Raw genomic sequence first — 13,326 nt, 5'->3', positions numbered from 1 at the left:
AAAAAAAAAACACAGTATTGTTTTCTACTTGATGCTATCATTGGGGTGGGGTTGGGGGAGGAAAAGGGAGGAAAATCCACACAAAGATCTCGGTAAAAATTTTAAAGCCTGTGCTCCTGAGTGAAAGGTTCACAAAGAGGTACTTGAATCCCTTGTTAAGAACTGAACAAACAAATTCATCATCGGGCCTCTCTCCTGTGTGGCCCCTTGCAGTTCAGTCTGTATTCATAACTAGAAATTCTCTCACTGCTCAAGCATCTATGACTGATATATCGGCCCATCAAGGAAGATATGCCAAGGGTAGCGAAACAAAAGGCCATTTCATGATTCACAACCTATTTTTACACTCCTTTGTGTAAAATGATGATGTGGTGGCTGCTATCCACACTGCACCCAAGTCCTCTTAAACAGTGATAGAATTGCCCTGTGAACGGTAATTGAGTTACACTCGAGTGGGCTGCTTAATTCCCATGCCCCATAGTTAAAGTACACCTTGCTCGCAGTTTGATTATGCATTTGTATGTGTTCATATATAAAATGGCCAATGTGGCTTTGCACTTGAGAAGAGCAGGTGGTTAACTCTTCGCTATATCTCGAAGCTCTTGCACCAACCCTTTGCCCCTCAGACGCCTTTCTTATTAAGACCATAATTTAACTGCCTGGCATTTGGACATTCTCTTCAAGATGCTCACATTTATCAAACAGAATATGCTTTTTTTTTTTTTTTTTTTTTTTTTTTTCCTGATTTGTCCTCTGGTTGATTCTCTCTTCTGCTGATACCAAATACGTTCACTGGGTTTTTTTTATTTCAGTTACCTGTTATTTCTAGAAGTTCTATCTGGTCCCTTTTCAAAATTTCTATGTTACTTATTATAGTTTTCGGGTTTCTTAAGATGCTTTCAAGCTTGTCACTTTTTTAAATATATTTTAAAAAGTGGAATTGAGTTTATAATCAACGTCTGATAATTCTACTACTGCAATTCTGTTCAGATTCATGTCCATGGCCTATTGCTAGTCCTCACTCATGCTGTGCTGTTTCCAGGTATGCTAGAATATCTTTGACTATGTGCTGCTCATTGCCCTTAGAAATTTATTTTTAGTTGACTCCTAGCATCCTAGAATAAATATGCTTTCCTCCAGAGGCATTGCGTTTGTTTTTGCCAGGCACCTTGAGCTATAACAGGTGAGTCTGCCTCAAACCAAATTCGTGGTATGATGTTTCCTGGTCTATCCTGAGTATGTATGTCCAGGGGGGCAAATTCACATGTGGGCCTTTCTGTGACCACAAGTTGTCAATAACTGTATTTTTCCCCCCTGTCTTTTTCTTCTCCTATTCTGCTCAGGGCCAAGGCTGCCCTTTCCACAACCCCCCACGGCAAGTTTAGTTCTGGTTCACTTTTACTCTGAGGGTGTAGCTCTTTGGGGTCCCAGTTTCTTGTGGGAAGGGTCTCCCATTACATTTTCTAATTAGAGTGGGTGCCCAGGGACTTAATTTCCATCCTACTTGCCTGCCCCCTCAGGCTACAGAAGTCTCTAGCTTTATCAGATTTAAAAAAAAACTATTTTTATTTCTATTTATTGATTTATTTTCCGAGATGGAGTCTTGCTCTTTCGCCCAGGCAAGAGTGCAGTGGCGCGATCTCGGCTCACTGCAACTTCTGCCTCCTGTGTTCAAGCGATTTTCCTGCCTCAGCCTCCTGAGTAGCTTGGATTACCAGCACACACCACCATACCCGGCTAATTTTTGTATTCTTAGTAAAGACGGGGTTTCACCATGTTGGCCAGGCTGGTCTTGAACTCTTGACCTTGTGATTCACCCGCCTCAGCCTCCCAAAGTGCTGGGATTACAGGCGTGAGCTACTGTGCCCAGCCCCCCAATTTTTTTTTTTTTTTTTTTTCCAAGAAAATACTAGAAAGTGGGCCAGGTGCGGTGGCTCATGCCTGTAATCCCAGCACTTTGGGAGGCCAAGGTGGGTGGATCACCTGAGGTCAGCAGTTCGAGACCAGTCTGACCAACATGGAGAAACCCCGTCTGTAATAAAAATACAAAAATTCGCCGGGCCTGGTGGTGCATGCCCGTAATCCCAGCTATTCGGGAGGCTGAGGCAGGAGAATCGCTTGAACCCGGGAGACGGAGGTTGCAGTGAGCTGAGATCACATCATTACACTCCAGCCTGGGCAACAAGAGTGAGACTCCGTCTCAAAAAAAAAAAAAAAAAAAAAGAAAAAAGAAAAGAAAAGAAAAGAAAATACTGGAAAGTACCTAAGAGTTTAGAGGGTGAAAGCAAAACCAAGCCAGGCTAGTATGAAGGTTCCTCAAACATTTAAAAACTAAATTACCATTTTATCCAACAACTCCATTTCTAGATATATATACAAAAAAGGAAAGACTTGAACAGCTATTTATACAGCAACATTTATGGTGGCATTATTCACAATAGCCAAAATGTGGTACAACCTGTGTCCATGGACAAATGGATGAACAAAATGTGATATATACATAAAACGGAATTATTATTCAGCCTTAAAAAGGAATGAAATTCTGATACACGCTACAACATGGATGAATCTTGAAGACATTACCCTAAATAAGCCAGATACAAAAGTATACATATGATCCCGCTTACAATAGGTACCTAGAATAATCATATTTACAGAGACAGAAAGTAGAAAAGTAGTTATCAAGGGCTGAAGGAGGGAGAAATAGGGAGTTATTGTCTTGGATAAATTTCAGTTTGGGATGTTAAAAAAAAGTGGCTGGGTACAGTGGCTCACACCTGTAATCCCAGCACTTTTGGAGGCCGAGGAAGGTGGATCACCTGAGTTTGGGAGTTTGAGACCAGCCTGATTAACATGGTGAAACCGTCTCTACTAAAAATACAAAATTAGCCAGGCGTGGTGGCGCATGCCTGTAATCCCAGCTACTCAGGAGGCTGAGGCAGGAGAATCACTTGAACCCAGAAGGTGGAGGCTGCAGTGAGCCGAGATTGCACCGTTGCATTCCAGCCTGGGCAACAGGAGTGAAACTCCATATAAAAAAAAAAAAAGTTCTGGACAGCCTCGGCCACAAAGTGAGACTCTATCTCTAGAATTTCTTTTTTTGTAATACCACTGAACTGTACATTTAAATGTAGTTAAGATGGTAAATTTTATGCTATATATATTTTACCACAATTAATTTTTTTTTTTTTTTTTGATGGAGTCTCACTCTGTCACCCAGGCTGGAGTGCAGTGGCACGATCATGGCTCACTGCAACGTCTTCCCCCCAGGTTCAGGCGATTCTCCTGCCTCAGCCTCCCAAGTAATTGGGACTACAGGCGCATACCACCACGCCTGGCTAATTTTTGTATTTGTAGGAGAGACGGGGTTTCACCATGTTGGCCAGGCTGGTCTTGAACTCTTGACCTCAGGTGATCCACCTGCCTCGGCCTTCCAAAGTGCTGGGATTACAGGTGTGAGCCACCGTGCCCAGCCAAAAAAATTTTTTTTAAACAGATCAGGTTAATTTTGCTAAGAGTTGCTAGACCTACTCAGTAAGTTCCACAATATGCTTTGTGTTCATAGGCATAATACTGATCAGTTGAAGGCTTAAAAGGAAATTGCTGAGAGGCTTAAATACTTGACTGACCCCCGTACAGCTTTAGAGACCACAGGCTGACCTTCATCGATATCCAAAAACTAGCACTGCATATCAACGAATGCATATATAAAATGCAAAAATTGTCCTGTAAAGGTATCAGGCATAGGAAATAAGTAGTTATTTGGTTGTTGATCCATAATACTGATAAAATTATTAAGTAAATATTACAAAAAGAATTGAAGAAATGAGAAATAATGATCTCTAAAGTATTTCCATTAAAGAACAAAGAGGTTGGGTGCAGTGGCTCACACCTGTGATCCCAGCACTTTGGGAGGCTAAGGTTGGGGGTGGGGGGGTGCGGATCACCTGAGGTCAGGAGTTTGAGACCATCCTGGCCAACATGGTGAAACTCCATCTCTACTAAAAATATAAAAATTAGCTGGGTGTGGTGGTCCACGCCTTAATCCTAGCTACTCAGGAGGCTGAGGTAGGAGAATCACCTGAACCTGGGAGGCAGAGGTTGCAGTGAGCTGAGATCGTGCCACTGCACTCCAGCCTGGGTGACAGAGTGAGACTCTGTCTCAAAAAAAAAAAAAAAAAAAAAAGAATAAAGAATTTTCTTTTTTCAGTGTCCACTTAACACTGCTATATTGATGAACTTCTCCCTTCTGAATCATTACATATAATTCTGTGACAGATAATATATACATATATAATTAAATGAAATGAGGCATGAGATAAATGTATAGTTAACTTATTTTAAAATATAGACACAAGTTTTAAAAACGTATTTTAGTACTTCTGGGATTCCTGAAATTTTTTTCTATTTAAAAAAAAAAACATTTAAGAGTCCAGTTCAGAAGACATTATGACACTTCTGGGTAAAAATACTATACACCAGATAATAACATCAAATTAAAAATTGGCAACAGTATAAGAAACATTCTGAATTCATTATGACTTCATGAGTGGCATGTGCTGAGTTAGTATGTTGCAAACACAAAAATTTACCAATATGTCTATGAATATATTCATTCTAAACTAGCAACATAATTGCTGAGAACAAAAACAACATATATAACATTATATGTCTTCCTGCTCTAGACAAATAGTAACAAGAGCTAATACCAGTACTTGCTCACAGCACACAACGTACCAAAGATGGTTCTAAGTGATATATATATAATATATATATATATTACGCTGGTGCCAAAGTCATTGCAGTAATGGCAAAAACCATGTCTGCTTTTGCACAAATCTAATATATACATATATACCCACATATACATATATACATATACATATTACATACACGCACTCATTTATTTCTCATGACAATCCTTTGAGGTCTATATCTTTATTATCCCCATTTCAAAGATGGGAAAATCATGGCAAAAGGGAGTTTGGGCTTTTCTGAGGTCACGCAGCTAGAGAGAGTTCGTGAAGCCTGGGTGTGAGGCCAGGCTCTAGAGCCCACTCTCGTGACATCTACACTCTGGCACCTCTCACATACATATGGAAAGCTGGGGAAGGTGGCCAGCACTAGACACTTTACATAGTCCATAAAACTGAATTTTGATAATCAAGTTCTCCGCTTTCTTATAATGAGGAAACTGAGGCCCAGATTAAGAGAGAGGTGGAAGTGAACTCATATTGAGAAGTGAAGCTGGCTGGGCTTCTGGGTCGGGCGGGGGGACTTGGAGAACTTTTCTGTCTCGCTAAAGGGTTGCAAACACACCAATCAGCGCTCTGTGTCTAGCTAAAGGTTTGTAAACGCACCAATCAGCACTCTAAAAATGCACCAATCAGCGCTCTGTGTCTAGCTAAAGATTTGTAAACGCACCAATCAGCAGTCTGTAAAAAACACACCAATCAGCGCTGTGTCTAGCCAAAGGTCTGTAAACACACCCCAGCACTCTGTAAAAACGCACCAATCAGCACCCTGTGTCTAGCTAAAGGTTTGTAAGTGCACCAATCAGCACTCTGTAAAAATGGACCAGTCAGCACTCTGTAAAACGGACCAATCAGTGCTCTGTAAAATGGACCAATCGGCAGGATGTGGGCGGGGCCGAATAGAGGAATAAAAGCTGGCCACGGGAGGCAGCAATGGTGACCCACTCCGGTCCCCTTACATGCTGTGGAAGCTTTGTTCTTTCACTCTTCATAATAAATCTTGCTGCTGCTTACTCTTTGGGTCCGCACCACCTTTATGAGCTGTAACACTCACTGCGAAGGTCTGCGGCTTCACTCCTAAAGTCAGCAAGACCATGAACCCACCAGAAGGAAGAAATTCCGGACACATCTGAACATCTGAAGGAACAAACTCCGGACACACCATCTTTAAGAGCTGTAACACTCACTGCTAGGGTCTGCGGCTTCATTCTTGAAGTCCACGAGACCAAGAACCCACCTGAAGGAACCAATTCCGGACACAGTATCTCTCGTCTTTAAAGTTTCAGGATCTAGCATAGATAACAAAGTCCCTGTGGCCAGAAGTTATGGGAGAAGATTGGATAAAGCAAAATTAAGGAGCAGAAGCACAGGGTGGGATGGTCAGGCAGGACAGTGCTGATAAAGGGTCTCAAGTAGGCCCCATGGGGCTCTACTTCCTCTGAGCTTCCAGAGTCTCTATGTGCCTGACCCTCTCTCACCCCATTGTTCCAGCCTTCTTTCTTACTGAGCAAACACAGCCAAGGAAGGTGATGCTTCTGAAGCTGCACATCTCAGGGACCCTTGCCCAGAGCTTCTAAAGTGGACAGATCAAGAGGATCCATTACATTTTTCATATTAAAAAGGCTGAAAGTTTGGCAAAGTATGTGCTCAGATCTCTAGGTTTTTTTTTTAATTGCTATTGTAATTCTTTTTTTTTTTTTTTTTTTTTTTTAGACACAAGGTTTCACTCTGTCACCCAGTGGGAGTACAGTAGCACGATCATGGCTCACTGCAGCCTCAACTTCCTGGGCTCAAGTGATCCTCCTGTCTAAGCCTCCCAAGTAGCTAGGACTGCAGGCAAATACCACCATGCCTGGCTAATTTTTAAAATTAATTAATTAATTTTGAGACAGGGTCTCACTCTGTCACCCAGGCTGGAGTGCAATGGCACAATCTCAGTTCACTGCAACCTTCAAGCAATTCTCCCTCTTCAGCCTCCTGAGTAGCTGGGACTACTACAGGTGTGTGCCACAATGTCTGGCTATTTTTTTGTATCTTTAGTAGAGACAGGGTCTTGCCATGTTGCCCAGGCTGCTAATTTTTAAATTTTTTATAGAGACAGAGGTCTTTGCCCAGGCTGGTCTCAAACTCCTGAGCCACTGTAGGCGGCCTGTGATTCTATTTTTCGTAAATATGTCAGCTTTATAATCTTGGTGCACCTTTGTGAGACGAAGCACCCAAAAACAATCATTGTGATTACTACTGCTGTTCCCATCATTTATCATCACGTACCTTTGGGCAAGGCACTGTGTGCAGGCAATACACAATTTAAACCTCACAAAAGTCTGCATCAGAATTTCTGTAGAACGAGCACCTGCAGCAGAACTGCTTGGTACACTTGTTAAATAATGAACATTCTTGAACTCCACCCGAGATCTACTCAATCAGAATCCCTAGGGGAGGGCCTCAGGATCACTATTTTTAAGCAAGCCCTCCAAGCGATTCTTATCTTGGCATATGAATCCCCATTTTACATACAAGGTATCAAGAGGTAAGGTGACTTGACAAAGATACCATCACTAAACATAGGATTTGAACTCAATTAAGCTTGTCGTTATTTTAAGACGGCACAAAAGCAAGTGAGATCCCCTTTAAAACCCACCAACCAGTATAATGTTATACAATTTCCCAAACCATTCATCTCTGTAAACACACAGAAAGGACTTTTAAATTAAAAACAAAAAACAAACAATGAATGATACGCCCTCTGAACTCCATTTCATTTTGACCAGATTTAACCATCGTTTAGCAATTTCAGTGCTTCATCAAATGGCACTGCCTGTATCAGAAGAGCAACCAAATCCCCACAGTAATTAGACAAACAGGAAACTCAGAGCAGAGTAAATCCACAAGCTATCACAGAAACAGAGTCATAACGTAGCTCTCTCTTACCACAAGAGGCTGACTTTCTGTCCACCATGTTTACACGCCTGGTTTCAGTGCGAAGTTTTTCATCTGTATTCTCCACTAGGTTGGCAAGGTCGTCAATTATCTCTAGAAAGGAAAGATACATGATTACTATTCCTGAAATACCCTGGTTCACATCACAGTATCACAGCTGTGGTTGTTCATCCTAGCAATAATGATCTCGAGTGCAGTAATTGAAAAGGTACAGAACTCATGTCGATTCTTTGAAAACTGCAATTCTGATTGAAAAAGGGGAAAAAAAACAGTAGTAAAGAAGAAAAGTGATTTAACAATTCCAGCAGACAGGAGAAATGCCACATTCAGAGGAAAGAAAGCATGACCCACCGAATTTATGCCTAGCCAAGCTGTCATTCAAGTATAAAGGAACAGACAGGCCAGGCGCTAGTGGCTCATGCCTATAATCCCAGCACTTTGGAAGGCCAATGAGGGAGGATTGCCTGAGGTCAGGAGTTCGAGACCAGCCTGGCCAACATAATGAAGCCCTTTCTCTACTAAAAATACAAAAATTAGCCGGGTGTGGTGGTGTGCACCTGTAATCCCAGCTACTCGGGAGGCTGAGGTAGGAGAATCGCTTGAACCCGGGAGGCAGAGGTTGCACTGAGCCAAGATTGCGCCACTGCATTCCAGCCTGGGCGACAGAACAAGACTCCATCTCAAAAAAAAAAAAAAAAAAAAAAGGAATAGATAGCACAGTAGACTTCAGGGACTACCTGGGCCCTTCTTGAGAAAACTACACGATGAAGAAACCTAGCCAATCAAAAGATAAATAAAGAGATGATGGAGAGAACTGAATCCATTTAAATACTGAACTAAGAGTAAACAAGTATGTGGATTAGATAACAGAAAGGTACAGAAATGTCACAACAGTAACAATGTAATTCCAACTGAAAAATTAGTCAGTGGTTGCCAGTGGGGAAGGAAGGTGAAAAGAAGTTGAAAGTGCTAATTTCTTCATCTCTTGCAGCAAGGCATATCGAGCAGTTGAAAAGTTAATCATACAGAAACTTGTAGCCTTTTAAAATCACCAAAATTTTAATGTTTTTTGTTAAGCTTGAGGGATCTTTTAGTAATTACTATCTTTTTTTTTTGAGCCGGAATCTCGCTCTGTCGCCCAGGCTGGAGTGCAGTGGCGCGATCTGGGCTCACTGCAAGCTCCGCCTCCTGGGTTCACGCCATTCTCCTGCCTCAGCCTCTCCGAGTGGCTGGGACTACAGGCGCCCCACCATGCCTGGCTAATTTTTTTGTATTTTTAGTAGACGGGGTTTCACCATGGTCTAGATCTCTGGACCTCGTGATCCGCCCACCTCGGCCTCCCAAAGTGCTGGGATTACAAGCGTGAGCCACCACGCCCAGCCAGAATGTTTTTTTTTTTTTTTTTTTTGAGACGGAGTCTCATTCTTGTTGCCCAGGCGGGAGTGGAATGGCGTGATAGCAGCTCACCACAACCTCTGCCTCTCAAGTTCAAGTGATTCTTCTGCATCAGCCTTCCAAGTAACTGGGATTACAGGTGCACACCACCTGTAATTTTTGTATTTTTGTATGTTTAGTATTTTTAGTAGAGATGGGGTTTCACCATGTTGGCTAGGCTGGTCTCGAACTCCTGACCTCAAATGATCCACCCGTCTCGACCTCCCAAAGGGCTGGGATTACAGGCATGAGCCACTGCGCCCGGCCATATTTACCATCTTGTTACAACTGCTTACATACAATAACATGCTGTACAGGTTTTCAGCCTGGGGCAATAGGCCATACCATACATATAGCCTATTTACCATCTAGTTTTGTGTGAGTACACTCCAGGATGTTCACACAATGAGAAAGCTACCTAACAACACATTTCTCAGAACATATCCCTGTCAAGGGATGTATGACTACTGTGTTTTTCATTTTTTTCCTCCCTCCTTCTCCCTCCTTCCTGTTTTTATAGTGACTGCTTTGGAGATGTGTTGTTCAATACCAGTCACCATTTTTCTTAAAGCATTAAGTAAAGCAAACAAGGAAATCAAATAAGTTTCCAGAATGATGTGTGAGCTGAATTCTAAAGGCTACATGGGTGAAAAAGCAGGAAAAAGGCAACCCATGCAAAAAGAATGGTATCTGAAAGTCACAAAGGAGTTGGGCGCTCCTGCTTCTTGCCTCCTGCGGCACTTCCTACAAACTTCTTACTTATAGACCGTATAATTATATTCTATCAATTTGTTTACAGATCTTTAACAGGAAGATTATGATATAAACTAATTTTTATTCGTCCTTAAACCTCCCACCCCTAGGAGAATGCCTTGTATACAGCAAGATAAAATAAATATAAAAAGATAAAGACAATGAATGGGCTGGTGGCTCACGCCTGTAATCCCAGCACTTTGGGAAGCCAAGGCAGGTGGATCACAAGGTCAGGAGTTTGAGACCAGCCTGGCCAACATGGTGAAACCCCTTCTCTACTAAAAATACAAAAATTAGCTGGGCATGGTGGCGTGCGCCTGTAATTCCAGATACTTGGGAGGCTGAGGCAGGAGAATTGCTTGAACCCAGGAGGTGAAGGATGCAGTGAGCTGAGATCACTCTACTGTACTCCAGCCTGGGTGACACAGCAAGACTCTGTCTTGGGGGAAAAAACAAACAAACAAACAAACAATGTCCTAACTTATCCTTCTTTCTAGTCCTGATTCATTTTAATTCATTTTCTATACAATACTCAGAACATATTTTAATTCTCTCATATTTCAATGAATTAAACTTTAAATAGCCACATGTATCGAACAACTCAGCTATAAAGCAATAACTTAAAAAAGAAACCAAGAAAACACACACACACGCACACACACACACACACACGCCCTACCAAGAGGTATAGTTTTAAAATAAAAATTAACAGAAGAAATAAAATTACATACTAAAAATGTATGATTCAGGAAAGGGGTAATGAGGAACAAAGGATAGACGGGACGAAAAGAACAGAAATACAGTATCTATCTGGCATGCTTAAATTCAGCTATATCAATAGTCACATTAATGTAAACAGACTAAACTTTTCAATTAAAAGACAAAGGATATCAAGCAAGATTTTCTTTTTTTAATTATACTTGAAGTTCTAGGTACATGTGCAAAACGTGCAGGTTTGTTACATAGGTATACATGTGTCACGTTGGTTTGCTGCACCCATCAACTCGTCATTTACATTAGGTATTTCTCCTAATGCTATCCCTCCCCCAGCAAGATTTTTAAAAAAAGATGACACAACTATATACTTTGCTGTGAAACTCACTATAAAGCATAGTGTTTGTATGAGAAAGCTGGCAAAGCTATATTACTATCAGACCAGGCAGACTTCTAGAAAAGGAGTATTATTAGATATAAAAAGGAACTTTTCATTATGATGAAAGGACACATGTCAAAAATGGGAAATTCTGTCATATTTGAAAATTAAGGAAAACACCTCTGATTTCCCCACAGGGCAAAGATGAAATCACAAGAGAAAGCAGAAAATATACTGAAATGAGTAAGAAGGACAACTGCTATCGACTGGATGTTTGTGTGCCTTCAAAATTATGTTGAAGCCTCATCACCAGTGTGATGATATTTGGATGTGGGGCCTTTGGGGAGGTGAATGGTGATGAGAGTAAAGCCCGCATGAATGAATGAATCCCGTTCCATGCATGAGATTTATGACCTTATAAAAGAGTTGCTAGAGAGCGCGCTCATTTCTTCCACCATGTGAAGTTACAACGAAGATAGCTGTCTGTGAACCAGGAAACAGATCCTCACCAGACACCAGATCTATAGGCACCTTGACCTTCACTCCCCAGCCTCCACAATGGTGAGAATTTCTGTTGTTTATAAGCCAGCCAGCTGATGGCATTTTACTACAGCAGCTTGAATAGAACAAGACAATAACCTAGCACAAAGGTTTTTGGGATGCTACTAAAGCAGTACTTAGGGAGAAGTTTATTGCTCTAAATGCATATATTAGGAAAGAAGAAAGATGTAAAATCCATGATTAGACTCAAGGAGATAATAGTATGATCATCTCAATAAATACAGAAAAAGAAAAGGGTATGACGAAATTCAGTGTCCATTCATGATACAAATTCTCAGCAAAATAGAAATGAAAGGGAACTTCTTCAGCCTGAGGAAGGACATCCATTTAAAAACACTCAGAGCTAACATCATACTTACAGCTGGAACATGGAACATTTTTTCTGTAAGATCAGGAACAAGGCAAGGATGTCTGCTCTGACAGCATCTGTTGAACATTTTATTAGAAGCCCCACATTGTTCCATAAGGCAGGGGGGAAGAAAAGCAAAAAGGTATGAAAGGAAGCTGTAAAGCTGCATTTGCCGATGACATGATTGTACACCCAGAAAATGATAAAGTCTATTTAAAAACTACTAGAACTAGTAAGTAAATCTAATAAATTTGCACATACCAAGTCAATAGTAAAAGGCAATAATATATTTCTATATACCAGTGATAAAGAATGGAGAAAAAATAAAAGTAAAAAAATCCATTATAACGGCATCAAAAGCCATATTACATACTTAGAAATAAATCTAACTCGAGATGTGTAAGACCTCTATAATAAAAACTATAAAACATTGCTGGGAGAAATGAAAGAAGGCCTAAAAAAAGGAGACCTGGCCTGACCCATATAGTAGTTCTATCTGTAGTTTTCTGAGAAACCCCCACGCTGTTCTCCATCATAGCTGTACTAGTTCACATTCCCACCTACAGTATATAAGGGTTCCTTTTTTTCTCCGCTGGGGTATCCTCACTCTCATTTGTTATTTTTTGTTTTTTTGTTTTTTGTTTTCATATATTGGTTGCTCATTTATAAGAGAGAACACAATTGGTTCATTTTTTTTCGATTGACAGATATTGTACAGAATTTTATAGACTGAATGCAATCCTAATCAAAATTCTAGCAGGCTTTTAAAATGAAACCTGCAAGCCAATTCTAAAATTTACAAAGAAAATTATTTAGAATAGCCAAAATAATCCTGACAAAAACAGGTGGGGCGCGGTGGCTCACACCTATAATCCCAGCACTTTGGGAGGCCGAGGCGGGTGGATCACAAGGTCAGGAGATCGAGACCATCCCGGCTAATATGGTGAAACCCCGTCTCTACCAAAAATACAAAAAATTAGCCAGGCGTGGTGGCAGGCGCCTGTAGTCCCAGCTACTCGGGAGGCTGAGGCAGGAGAATGGCGTGAATCCGGGAGGCGGAGCTTGTGGTGAGCCAAGATCGCAGCCACTGCACTCCAGCCTGGGCAAGAGAGTGAAACTCCATCTCAAAAAAACAAAACAAAATAAAAAAACAAAGTTGGAGGTATTATGTTACCAAAATTCACAATTATTATAAATATATACTAATCAAGACAGTCTGATATTAGAATAAGGACAAACATATCAATGGAACAAAACAGAGTCCAGATAGACAGGTGTGTGTGTGTGTGTGTGTGTGTGTGTACGTGCACACACGCACACGCTCAATTCTCAACAAAGGAAAGAAAATTCTTTTCAACATATGGTGCTGGAAAAACTGGATATATGTATGAGGAAATAAAAAACCCCTCAACCCTTTTTTCTCTCCATACCAAAAAAAAAAA

General features: G+C 41.0%; 1 protein-coding gene across 2 annotated transcripts in view; it reads right to left on the bottom strand.

Annotated features, from left to right (window-relative positions):
* STX8 (syntaxin 8) overlaps positions 1-13,326 on the bottom strand; it is a 306,288-nt gene that overhangs the window by 119,287 nt on the left and 173,675 nt on the right. For both annotated transcript variants that reach the window (XM_003274667.4, XM_030800034.1), the window contains exon 7: positions 7,686-7,787. In XM_003274667.4, the coding sequence (XP_003274715.1) occupies positions 7,686-7,787 (102 nt within the window). The remainder of the gene's footprint in view (positions 1-7,685; positions 7,788-13,326) is intronic.

The sequence above is a fragment of the Nomascus leucogenys genome, chromosome 19 (genome assembly GCF_006542625.1).
Source record: "Nomascus leucogenys isolate Asia chromosome 19, Asia_NLE_v1, whole genome shotgun sequence".
In the NCBI taxonomy this organism is placed as follows: domain Eukaryota; kingdom Metazoa; phylum Chordata; class Mammalia; order Primates; family Hylobatidae; genus Nomascus; species Nomascus leucogenys.
Note: the sequence above shows the minus strand (reverse complement) of the source record. Positions and strands in the feature narration are given on the sequence as shown.